At 44.3% G+C, this 13,276-nt stretch overlaps 1 protein-coding gene and 1 long non-coding RNA gene across 2 annotated transcripts; one reads left to right on the top strand and one right to left on the bottom strand.

Annotated features, from left to right (window-relative positions):
- Positions 1–2,603: 2,603 nt before the first annotated feature.
- LOC140578197 (uncharacterized) lies at positions 2,604–6,207 on the bottom strand. The gene is made up of 3 exons (XR_011982275.1): positions 5,795–6,207; positions 4,639–5,317; positions 2,604–3,384 (listed from the first exon to the last, which is right to left on the bottom strand). It is a non-coding gene; the product is annotated as an uncharacterized lncRNA (long non-coding RNA).
- ca5a (carbonic anhydrase Va) lies at positions 5,131–12,484 on the top strand. Its single transcript, XM_023841686.2, has 7 exons — positions 5,131–5,272; positions 6,723–6,920; positions 8,646–8,764; positions 9,526–9,621; positions 9,797–9,859; positions 10,090–10,248; positions 10,332–12,484. The coding sequence occupies exons 1-7, from the start codon at positions 5,131–5,133 to the stop codon at positions 10,494–10,496; spliced, it is 942 nt and encodes a 313-aa protein (XP_023697454.1). The 3' UTR covers positions 10,497–12,484.
- Positions 12,485–13,276: the final 792 nt, after the last annotated feature.

Below are 13,276 nucleotides of genomic sequence, written 5' to 3' on the forward strand. Positions count from 1 at the left end.
TTTCACTCATTGTAGGGGCACTAGTAGAGGTTACGTACTTCAGTCTTGTATGTTTCAATAATTATGCTTAAATGTTAAAACCTGGATGGAAAAAAACGGCTCTAGTATAATCTTGATAATATATATATATACAGGTGCTGGTCATATAATTAGAATATCTTCAAAAAGTTTATTTCACTAATTCCATTCAAGAACTGAAACTCGTATAATGTATACATTCATTCCACACAGACTGATATATTTCAAGTGTTTATTTCTTTTAATTTTGATGATTATAACTAAAAACTAATGACTAACTGCAGATGCTGAGAACGGCGTGCTTGCTATTATTTTTTATATTAACCCAGCTAAGTGAAATGTCCTGCTTCACAGAACACCCTCCTGTACCTCACCTACACAATACGAAGCAACAGGCTGTTATTAATTTAAAGAGACACAGCTAACCGCCATACTGAACGTCACAGACGACGTTCTATGCGCGCCCACGCATGCGTCTGACATCATCACGGCCGTCAAACCGTCAACCAGCTTGCGAAGAACTGTTGTTGACTGTGTAAAGAACAATGGTTACAGGTTAACGAGAAACCATATCGAAAATAGGATGAAAGGTGAAGGGCTATGAAATGCATGAAATATGCATTTTTATGCACTTTTTTCTTCTTTCATTTTTGTCTTGTCACACATGTTAACCAGGGGGACCACTGTATTCTGAAGAGAATACAGATCCCAATCTATTTTTATGGACAAATCTATAGATAAAAAAATACATTTTAAAAACAAATATATATAATATAGAAATCACATTGTACCATATAATCATATAAATATATACAATACAATATACACAATGGAAATGTAAGTGAAAGATTATTTCCTTTTCAGAGAAATGTTCTTTATTCAGTTGAAATTTTTCAACATTTTTAAATACAATGGTATATTGTTTAATCATAATCGAAATAATATCTTTGCATATGAAAAAAATGGTTTTATCTTTTTCAAACCATATACTTAAAAATATTGACTTCTTTTTATGCTGAATATCCCTTTTTATTCCAAATAGTATTTATGTGGGGGGAATTTGTTGGCCAGTATCTAGGCCAGGAAAACTTGTTAATGAGATTTTGCCAGCTAAACAGCCATGTTAACAAGTGAATAACTACATTTCAAGAGGAATTCAAGGCCACCCATAAAGCAAACTTAGTAAGGAACATGCTATCTTTCTCCGCTAAATAATAAGTGATCCATTTTATATTGAATACATTGTTTAAGGTTTCACAAGGAAGAACTGGGCCACGATTATCTTTCATATTACACAATACTTACTTTTTCAAATAGTGCAGTTCTCCAGATGAAATCAAAGACCAGTTGATCAAGTAATTTTTTTCTTAAGAGGACCCTAAGAGTTTGTAAAGCTGTCATCGAGGTAAGAGGTGAGTGTTTTGAAAAATCTAAAGACGTTTTTGATTTGTTCAACAATATTTTGGTCACTGCTTAGTTTTGAAGTCTTCACATAAGTCATCTCTAGTGTTGAAAGTCTTCATTGTTACCCTGAAATGCAAAAAATAGTAAACAAGAAGTAAACACTCCCTCTACCAAACTTTTGACTGGTAGTATATTTTTGAAAGCTATTCAGGCATTATACAATGTGGCAGCTCTGCAGAACCATTTCATAGGACTTGTAAAAGATTCAAAACTTATTTCCTTATTTTTGTTGTTAATGACCTAGAATATCTCTATGTGTTAAAAAGGATGTGCTAACAGAATTACAAGCTGTAGGAAAATAATTACAATTTTGTGAATTTGCAAATGGTACATGATTTCTGAAGGATCCGAATGAAGTTACAAAGGAAGTTACATAAAAAAAAACTCTCAGACATGTAAGTTAAAAATGAATGTTAATAAACCTGTTGTGTTTTCACTCAAAGATTGTAAAAAAGTAGGACATCAGTTAAAAGCACTCAGACATACCTTGGAACGCCATTGTGTAAATACAAAAATGTGATTTTGATCTGTTATTTTGACACAATTACTGATAAAACTGAAAATAAATTTAACATGTAGAAATCCAATAATGAATTTAAGAGTCATTTTGTCAAAGACTGAAGGGATTTCAATACCAGCCTATGTATCCCCAATACTTTAACAGCTTGTAAAAATTTGATCAAATGCTCTTTGATTTAATCTGGAGATTAAAACGGCACTATTTGAAAAAGTAATCATTGTGTAATATCAAAGGTAATCATGGCCTAGTTCTTTGTCATGAAACCTTAAACGGATTACTTATTAGTGTGTTTCAATTTCTCAACTACAATTTTGAGAATAGGGCCCATTTTGTCAAAACATTACAGACAACCACACACCGAAGTATCAGAACACCCCAGATCTTTTTCAAAATGAAACACTTCAGTCAAAACTATAAAATTATTTATAAAAACGTGATTTTGTGATCATATTGCACGCATGAGTCATAGACCTAATTCTGTTTGAATGATTACACACTACTGTGCTCAACTCAAAACACTTTTAGCATTTCTACTTTCCTAATGATCAAAGTACACAGAGAAAGTACAAAAATAAATTCACCAAATACTCCACAAGACGAATTCTGTAGACTGATGAAAATATTTATTTACTGTATTTCTCTCCATATACTCAAGACAGTCAATACTGAACATTAGAACAAAACACATTCAGAACAAAACATATCCCAGTTTTCATACTACCACTGTACATACCACTGTATCTCAGCAGACACATTTGGAGAGACAAAAGTATAAATTACTGTATCTAGTACAGTTTTTAAAAACCTAGCTGGATCTAGCCATAGGACTTTGTCAACATTGCGGACTATATTCTCATTTGCAAGACAACATGGGAACTTTCTTGAATGTCGAATCCATCCTTGTAACATATGCTGCATCCATTTGATTACAGGCCTCCTCCATGACTTGAATGAGGGGTATCTGGACATAGGGTTGGAGATCGTAAACCTTCCACCGCCATACTGAGAAAAACTCTTCGATGGGGTTTAGGAAGGGGTGGAAGGTGTTGGACTGTAAATTGGGGATGTTACTGAAATCAGTTTTTGAACAGAGGGGATCGGTGGAAAGATACGTTGTATCCCAGGTGACAATGTACTGCATCTGGTCCGATTGGTTTGCTGCGCCGACAGTGTTGTGTAATCTGTCTAAAACCATGAGAATGAGGGTGGTATTGTAAGAAAAGTCCCTGAAATAAGTTTCGTTTTGAACTTCATGTTTTTTGGCTAGAATATCTCTGTCTTATTGTCCTATTGGCCAAAACCAAATTTATGATTGTTCTCTTTTTGTTCTTGTGTGGATATGGGCCCCCTTCCTCCTTGGTGTTCTCAACCCTCCATCCTCTCTAGACCAAACAGAATACATGTAGCCTCATGTAAAATATCACAGGAATTACTACCATAAAGTGCTGATTTATGCATACAGTAAGCTACTGATCTACTGTAGATAGAACACTTGTGTTCTGGACGAAGTGTCCGAACTACTGATGCCACTTTGTATCTGCTGAGATTTGGCTGAACTCTCAGTCCAGCCTCCCACAGTGTTAGTTCATGGTTTATCACGTGGGTGACTAGTGTGGCACAAACTTCTACCTCAGTCTCTATCTTGGCCTCAGCCTCTTCTTCCACCTCCTTCTCTTCCACCACAGCCTCCCCCTTTCATCCTCATGCTCCCTCTGATGCCTTCCATTTTTGGAAGACAACTCACCAGTTGTCTTTTTATAGAGCTTAAACCTGATTGGTGTGTCTACAGTTAAGCCCCTACGTGTCTGCACACCTGGTGGTTGTGTTTTACCAATTTGTTCATAGGTATGGTCATTTGAAAGCCACTACTTTGAAATGGCAAGGAAGCGATATCATGATATATGTCTGTGTCTGACATATGCGACAAGTGTGTTAGGTGTTTTGCAAATCACTGTGTGTAGTGTTTTGCAAAAAGTGTGAGGCTGACAATTTGAATAGAGTTGTGCTTTTGGCATTTTTAGTTTTTTGATTGCATTCATATATTTTTATAAAATTGAGTTTCCTTTGTGGGGACAAAGAAAAAATGTCCATACGAGGTAAAAAAAAAGTTTTTATCACACTGAAAGACATCTAAATATCGCATAATCACTTACAATGTGATTACTGTTATGAAAAACAGCCATTTAATTACGTTTCTGGCAGCAAATTTCCCAAAACCAAAGAATTCAATTCCGTTAAATATAAAACCCATGCTAGCGTATGGACCCTCGCGAAAATCGATACATGAATTTGTTATCGCATATATAATATGTTGTAGCCCATGCTCCTTTTAAACGGTGTTTTTTACTGGAACCTGGGGTTGGAAATCGCGCGCACGCATTTGAATGGCAACGAAGGGAACGTGATCAAAAAAGAGGACAGCTGTTATTTATCTATCGAGATACGTCAACATGAGAAGCTGAGAGGGGACACCACATCTACAGTATCAGTAGGGTCAAGATAAGATCGACAGGGGATCAAAATGGTCTATTATTAAACGTAGTATTTATACACAAATGTACCTTGACCAGTATTTAAAACATAACTGTATAATTCTTGTTAATACAATTAAGAGGACTCATGTCAGGATAACGTACCTTACATTTTTCATTGATTCGTGACATGTCACTGGTCTAATGGCTTCCCTATATTAAGGCGGAACGCCCACCCGAAGGGCGCAGCTGATTGGCGGACGTCACGGGATAGGCCGTAGTTGCGCCTTCCCATATTCGATGACGTCTTAGGAATGGCGAAAATATAAATAAATGGTGTTCTCGGCACCCTGGAAAATAACGTAATTTAGACTGTAATTTTCAAGAAACAATAGTTCATTTAGGGAGCTAAATGCGGGTTCTCGTTCCAACCAATAGGCGGGAAATGGAGGCCGACCCCAGAAGGTGGAGCGGCACCTCACTAACTAGGGAGTAATATGAGCCTGCTTTAAAAAAATCTTCAGTCCTCTGACCGGCTGCACGAGCAGACGCCGAAAACAGACCGAGTGCTTAAGCTGCAGTCAAACAATATAATTTTTGTTTTTCTTTTTTGAGAAGAAAGGTGGCTGCGAAGGTATCTGCTTCGGTGTAAACAGCATGGTGGTTCTCAAGGCAGCAGCAGCATCTCTGGGGCGCTGTCTCTTCGGCGCCCTTGCCAAGCCGTCCCAGCGTCGGCGATGGCCGCCCGTCCGGGGCTGCAGTCTCACCGCCAGCTCCAGCAGATTCGTGTTGTCACGAGGTGAGCGACGGCGACTCCGCTTCGCGTTAGTACATGAAGTACCGTCTGCCCGGGACAACACACAGTTACCATCCCAGATCGCCTATTCCTCCTTTATACTGTAAATACTCACTATATCGTGTATGTTAACAGAGTTTTCTACAGGATCCCAAACATTTATTTCGGAGTGACACAAGAAGAATAAAAGAATTAAACTAATATATGAAGATAAAAGGCTGCGGGACCCTTAACGTAGCCCCTCGCGAACTAGATTATTCTCTTTCATGATGATGACGACGACAACAACAATAATAAAAATTATAATAATTATATAATTAATGTCATTTTTGGTCAGTGTCGTATGCGTTTAGATGTTTGAAACGACATTTTTATTGCCATCATAGATTTTTAACAGTAAGTAGTTGTATCGGAGTTATTTTCATAATGGTTGCGTGTTGTAGTGTTATTTTTATTCTTAAGAGAAATATGCAGTTCCATTGACTTTAAACATGTTATCACGTAATTACACAATATTATGCTTACCTGTCATTCAACAGGATTGGATTACAGGGCTGATAGTCTTTCCTCCAAACACCTTGCCTTGCTTTTGTCACCTTGCCTTGCTTTTGTTTATATTTTATGCATCATCTGATGCACAACGATGTGACTGACCTAGTTTGAGTAATTTAGACAAGGTGAAATATGAGAGCAGGATTAGGTGACATTTACATTTATTCATTCATCTTCTTTTGTTTTTAAGAAAAATTAGTTCTAGGTTTAAATTCCCACAGCAGGAACCCAGTGTCGCATAGGCTTAGTTAAGACATTTGTGGTTTGAAACTTACAGATTTCTCCATCTTTGAGAGGCAAAGTGAAGAAGCTATACTCTGCTCAGCTTACATGCTGGCAGTAAAACGCTGAAATTTTGAAGTACATAGCGTTCTGAAATTTACAGTGTGACACAGTGAAGCTACATGCCCTGTTAGACCTGTCAGTAGTGGAATTCTTTCTGGCAATTGGACGCCATTTCGGCTGATTTATTGGTTTGTCTAGCGGAGGCTTGTCAGTGAGGGAGGGCAGTGGTGTGCAGACCTGTGCCCCAGGGCTGGGGAACGAAGGAGCAGGCAGGGGGCAGGGAGGGGTTTGGACACCACCCTGGAAATCTGGGTTAACAGCCCTGCAAAGAATTTAGTGAATAAAAACTGCCGCACCACATCCATGTTTAAATAACAGTCACGAGTCTTACGACGGTGAAGAAATCCCTTCCAGTTACATATTAAAAGTGCATGTATTACTTAAACCTGAAGCACAAATTCAGTTTATGGTCTACTGATCGTTCGTGTTGTTTCAAAATCCTCTTAAGTAATTTCAAGCTAGTGCAAGTATTGCCTAAGGTTTCCTGAACCTCACTAAGCTCACTGAGTGTGCACATTGACACCTCTCTGCCTCTGTCCCCCCCCCCCCCCACCAGTGCACCCGATGTGGCAGGAGCCCCTGGCCATCCCTGGGGGTGACCGGCAGTCCCCAATCAACATCACCATGCGCAAGAGCATCTACGACCCCCACCTCCAGCCCCTCTCCATTAGATATGACCCCAGGACATGCCAGCAGATCTGGAACAATGGATACTCCTTCCTGGTGGAGTTTGACGACACCACGGACAAATCCAGTGAGTCTACTAGAGTAGAACAGTGAACTTTTGTAATCATTATGTTTGTTAATTTGTTAATGAGTTTGTCATTTTAATCTTTACATCTTGGCCTGTGTGCAAGTAACAGAGCTGAACCTATCATCGCTGATTTCCTTTTCTATGCAAGATGATGACTTGTTTTACTTCTCTTTATGCAGTCCTTGTTCTTATTGCAGCATAGCTGTTTTTCTGCTTTGCTACGTGGGATAGGTCCTTGAAAAACAATGACATTGCATGCAGTAACAGTATAAAACACACCCAGACATAAAACATCCAGAGGGCATGTAACAGCCCTGCTTGCCACAGCATGTATTGATAGAGAAGGTAACTTGTCAGTGTGCCCAACATTTCTTTATTCAACTAGAAAAGCAGATAGAGAAAGCAAGCACTAAGACCGCCTCAGTGAAGTGTCCCCTCTGATTACGTTTATTGTGGTTTCTCAAAGCAGCATTGCATTGTGGGTAAATGGGCACTGGCTGAATACACTTCTTTGTGCTTAAACAAAAGCTTAGGTTGCAGCTCTGTGTCTGACCACTGTGGGAATGCTCACAGAACAGGTGCTGGAAACAGCCAGTGTCGTTGGGAGGGCTTCAAACCCCCATCACAGCCTGGGGTTTTGGGTAGGGTAGCATTAATGCAGAACACACTTGGCAAACAGGCAAGACTTCACCAGAAGCTGCCCTTAAGTTGCCAAGGCGATGTGCATTCCTTTATGCAGCTTCCCCTAGCCTGTGCGTATTTGCCTTCGGGACCCTGAACAGGAATGCCAATGCCTGCAACATATTCTTTACTAATAAAGCATATCTCCAATATTATTATTATGTCATTATATGTATGGTTTAGTCAAGCCCAGCCAAGTAAAGCTTTACTGTCATCTCAGTAACATACAGAACACAGTGATACAAAATAATGTTCCTCCTGAACCCACGGTGCAACATTCATGACAGGACAGTGATAAAAGATGGAGCTTTGGAGTAACACTGGCATATTAGTGCCCGTAAGTACTGTCCATGTTTAACATGCCATTGCAGCAGATTCAGAGAGCTGAAAAACAGAATATTGATGTAATCAATATTCTCCTTGACGTATCCGTGACGCAGTGCTTGCGTGCTTAGGCTCGGTCTTTGGTCAGACAACAGTAGCCCCAGCCAGTCTTTGGACTTATGGCCTCAGCTAATCTGACCAGGGTGAACTTACTGAACCTGGCTGGGGTGGCAAGGCAGCGCTGTCCCCCAAGGCTGCACAGTGACACAGTGACTGGGGGCCTAGCTGTGTTTGTTCTAGGTCAGTCACAACATCCCCAGGGCTGCTGTGTGGCAGGTGTTCTTTGACCAAGTCTCCCCCCGCCTCTCTGAGGTGCCTTCAGCCCAGGGCTTGTTTTGACTAAATTCTTATCCATAATAATCCTTCGTCTTCAGTCCTTTTAGTCTTTAAAGCACCCATGCAAAAAGGACAGGCTGTTATAAGCCCTGTTCCAGAAGAATCATGTCCTCCTGCTCTTCCAGCTCACTATGGTAACTGGCTGTGAGGTGCACTTTCAGTGTTAGCCAATCACTCAGATTGTTACTGCATTGTAATAGTAAATGGGAAGTTTCCATGTGTTTGGTATGTAGACTAGAGGCAAACTTGTGTAGGAGTTTCTATCCTCAGTGGGGCTGGGGCTCTGGGGCTGCCAGCTCTCCTGATCCTGGCGTCTTCCCTCAGCACTCAGAGGTGGGCCCCTGGAAGACCAATATCGGCTCTGCCAGTTCCACTTCCACTGGGGGGAGAGCAACGCCTGGGGCTCGGAGCACACTGTGGACCGCTGCCTCTACCCAGCTGAGGTCTCTGCTTGTTTTCGTGTCTCTCTGTTTATGTTGATGTTAGGTGTGATAATGCTTACAGTGTGCTGTGGAGAGGCAGCTAGATGCAGCTGTTTTGCTGCAGAAAGGCGGTGTCCCGACTGCCTGTGTTTTGTGTCCCGACTGCCTGTGTTTTGTGTCCCCACTGCCTGTGTTTTGTGTCCCCACTGCCTGTGTTTTGTGTCCCCACTGCCTGTGTTTTGTGTCCCGACTCTGTTAGGGAGGGCACCCTGTCTTACTGTGATACTAGAATCCCCCAATCACTTCATTGTAGCATTAATCTGCTAGCCGTTTATGGGCCTTTAATCTCCCATAATGTGGGTTTTGTGCATTTCTGTCATGCCCCATTGCTGCCTCCGTTTAGCTGGCAGCCTTGGCCACTCCTGAGGGAGTCCCTGGATCTAGCCCTCGGAAGGCTGACACAGGGCTTGCTTGTTAGACCGAGTCGTCACCCAGTACGATGTCATCAGGGTCAATACGTAATGAGACGTCCCAGCATGAGACAGCTGCTGAGTGCCTGTACCTGTTTCAGGATACTCACTGAGGTCTGAATAGCCTGTTCATACAGACATCACAAAAGCAGACTCACAGCACTGGGGTTTGAGGTGAAGTTTCTCAGTTCAGACACTCCCATCAGAGTCCCTACAGCTGAGGCTATGTGTTGAGGATGAGGGGGGTGCAGCCGGTGGGGGAAAGGCCTCCTCGGCGCCTCTTCACTTGTGCTTTTGCTCGTCTTCCCAAAGCTCCACCTCGTCCACTGGAACTCGGAGAAGTACAGTCTGTTTGAGGAGGCGGTGATGGAGGAGAACGGGCTTGCGGTCATCGGCATCTTTCTGAAGGTGCGAGTCACGCCCTGCCGCCATTGCATAAGCATAAAGCACTCGGCTGCGGTTAATTCTGGGCCTTCAGACGTTGGAGAGAGAGCCCCAGCTCAATGACGACTGGGTCTATTGCATGTGTAATTATGCCAGAATGTCCCAGAAGAGCAATCGGACATTTCTGATCTGGCTCTAGGTGGGGAAGAGACACGACGGTCTGCAGAAACTGGTGGATGCCCTCCCTGCAATCAGGCACAAGGTGGGTTATCAGTGAGCCCTCTCCATATAGTTTTTTCAATCTTGAAATGGATCTTTGCCCCCCTCTAGTGGACAGTGGGGTGAACTGCATGTATTCAGTTTGGAACGTTCTTGATGAGTGTTGTTTCACTGAAAAATAAGTAGTACTGCTGCATTAGTTTGTGAGTACAGTGAAATTTTGAGAGGGATGTGTGTTGAAGGAGGGAATTCTGCCTGTGCCATCTGCTCCAGGACAGCGTGGTGGAGTTCACTAGGTTTGACCCCGGCTGCCTCCTGCCATCTAACACAGACAACTATTGGACGTATGCAGGCTCCCTGACCACCCCCCCGCTGACGGAGGCCGTCACCTGGATCATCATGAAGCAGCACATCGAAGTCAGTCATGACCAGGTAGCCGTTTGTCCGGGGCTCCTGCGAGATCCGGTTTGTGTGGTCCAGGCCGCATGCAGCTCTAACTCCTTCTCCCCTTCCAGCTGGCGGTGTTCCGGAGCCTTCTGTTTACCTCTGCCGAGGAGGAGGCGCAAAAGAGCATGGTCAACAACTTCCGCTGTCAGCAGCCCCTGAGGGGGCGGACTGTGCGCTCTTCTTTCTCCCCATTCCTCCATGAAGACGTGTCCAGTGAGGCAGCAGGCCGCTGAGTTCTGCCTTAGAGCTGCCACTGTCTGCAGGAGGGGGGCTCCTAGTGGTGGAGAATGGTACTGCAGCATAAAAATGGGCAGGATAATCTTAGGTCAGCGTTTTGGGGGGGGGCGCATACTACATAATTTATGAGTTGTTCAGCATGGATGCAGTAACTGAACAGCAGTTTTAAAACCAGTCTAGGTGGTTATATTTCAGTATTTCTGACCAAATTTTCATATATATATATAATATATATATATATTTCGCCCCCCCCCCCCCCTGCTGAGAAGCCCCTTTTAGAAGCCGCACAGATGCTAGCTGCCAGATGCACAGTGAATTTGTCTTTAGTGTATTCACAGACCAGGGGAGGTTCCCCGCCTCTCAGGCAGGACAATCAGCACATATGCCCTTTACTGTGACTCAGTGAAGAGTTTCCCTCAAACATGAGCTTGTGCTCTTATCCTTTCTCTGTTTGTGGGGCGGGGGCAGGGCAGGGGGGTAAGAGAGCAGCTCCATCCTGTCCGCCGGTTGTCAGGTTCGGCTGCTGCTCCTACATTCCCGAGCCTCTGGTGGGCAAGGTTTCGGCAGTCTGTGACCAGTGAGCAGTGACCAGTGAGCAGTGCACCGAGCCAAACACAGTATGGTGATACTGTCCCAAGCCAGAGTAGCAACTATAGTCACCTGAGTGCCTCTCCATGTGCTTCTGGCAGCCAGTGTTTATCAAATGAAAAACAGCAGGACCCCAGAGGCACAGAACTGCCTGCATCCTTGCTTTGGGCTGGTTTCGTGATTGGTCTCAGGGCACACTGTTGTCATGGAGATCATGTTCTGCTCAGAGTTTAGGAAGGGCTGTGGAAAGGAGGGATCGAGGGATGTTGAGGATCCATGGACCAAACTCTTGGCCTTTTGCTTGCAATACGTTCTGCTGTTTATATATTACCTGGCTGCTGATTGGCCCATGTCTGGATTGGCCCCTTTATATTCCTCGGGGCAAAAATGCAGCCCTAATTTACCCTGCGTAATGCAGAGAGACTTTGGTTTATTCTAAATGTGGAGGCCGGGAGGATGGTTGTCTCTGGGACCATGAGAGAATAATGGCCTTATGCAAACTGGCCCAGCCGCAGCCCCTGCGCTGAATGGGCCATCTGGGCCAGACCCCCACCCGTCTCCCATTCACTGGCCCGGGGCACGGTTTGATACTAACCTGACGCGAAAGGCTGTCTCTGCATTCCCAACAATGCAGGTCTGCAGAGCTGGCCTGACCCCCTACTGGCCTAGCGCTTTGCCCAGAGAGATGAGGTTGATTGAGCTGCCATTAGTCAGTATTTGGATGATATTTCAGAAGCTCTCATTTTGTTTGGGTTTCTCCTTTGGTTTATCTGCTTCTTCATACCCATCCCCCTTCAAGCTGTCCAATAGAAGATGAACTGGGTGCCGTTTTCCTAGTTTTTAGCTGGCTTGGGGTGGTTGTGCTTGGGGGAGATTTTTTGCTTCTCACAAAAATAAGGGATAGTAAAGTTTTGTACAATATTTCCATTAGTTCTACACTCGATGTGATTGTATTTGTGGTATAGATTTCAACTGAGGAAAGGTTGTAAATGGTCTTTGCCTTTCATGTTGGCCTCACATAGCATCAAAAGTACTATGTGGCAGGAAAATCTCAGTACACACAACCTTCACAATGTGAATATAAGCAAATATATTTATACAGTGTTTCTGAGTGTTTCTGTTTAGCGTGTAGAGTCTTTTTCTGTCATTTCTTCAGTTCTTTCAGATGAATGAGTGCTTCGGGTGTAGCTGTAGGCCTGTTCTCCTGTCCTGTTCTCAGAGGTCCTTTGTCGCCTGTTCTTTCCTGCTTCTCTTCCTGTTCACTCCAGAAAATTATCACCTCGTTCATGTCAAAGAGCCAGAAGGACAGTAGGTCCAACCCACAAAAACTGTTACTCCTCATGGAAGCTGAAAGACTGATCTCTATGCATTAAACACGTGAGAAGTGTGTACTGTATCTGTGTGAGTTCATTCTTTTCTTTGTTTGTGTATTTGTGTGTGAGGTTCATTTTCTTTTTGGAGCAGTGAAATTTTCATCAAATCCGTCTTTTTGTGCATCTTCCTACAGTTTATCTCGGTCAGGGTTGCTGCGAGACCTGGAGCCCGTCCCAGGCAGCATGAGGCACAAGATGGGGGTACACCTTGGATGGGATGCCACTCCATCACAGGGCACTAGGTGGTGGCACACTCTGGACGGGATGCCACTCCATCACAGGGCACTAGGTGGGGGCACACTCTGGACGGGATGCCACTCCATCACAGGGCACTAGGTGGGGGCACACTCTGGACGGGATGCCAGGCCATCACGGGGCACTAGGTGGGGGCACACTCTGGACGGGATGCCAGGCCATCACGGGGCACTAGGTGGGGGCACACTCTGGACGGGATGCCAGGCCATCACGGGGCACTAGGTGGGGGCACACTCTGGACGGGATGCCAGGCCATCACGGGGCACTAGGTGGGGGCACACTCTGGACGGGATGCCAGGCCATCACGGGGCACTAGGTGGGGGCACACTCTGGACGGGATGCCAGGCCATCACGGGGCACTAGGTGGGGGCACACTCTGGACGGGATGCCAGGCCATCACGGGGCACTAGGTGGGGGCACACTCTGGACGGGATGCCAGGCCATCACGGGGCACTAGGTGGGGGCACACTCTGGACGGGATGCCAGGCCATCACGGGGCACTAGGTGGGGGCACACTCTGGACGGGATGCCAGGCCATCACGGGGCACTAGGTGGGGGCA

This window comes from Paramormyrops kingsleyae, chromosome 13 (genome assembly GCF_048594095.1).
Source record: "Paramormyrops kingsleyae isolate MSU_618 chromosome 13, PKINGS_0.4, whole genome shotgun sequence".
Lineage (NCBI taxonomy): Eukaryota > Metazoa > Chordata > Actinopteri > Osteoglossiformes > Mormyridae > Paramormyrops > Paramormyrops kingsleyae.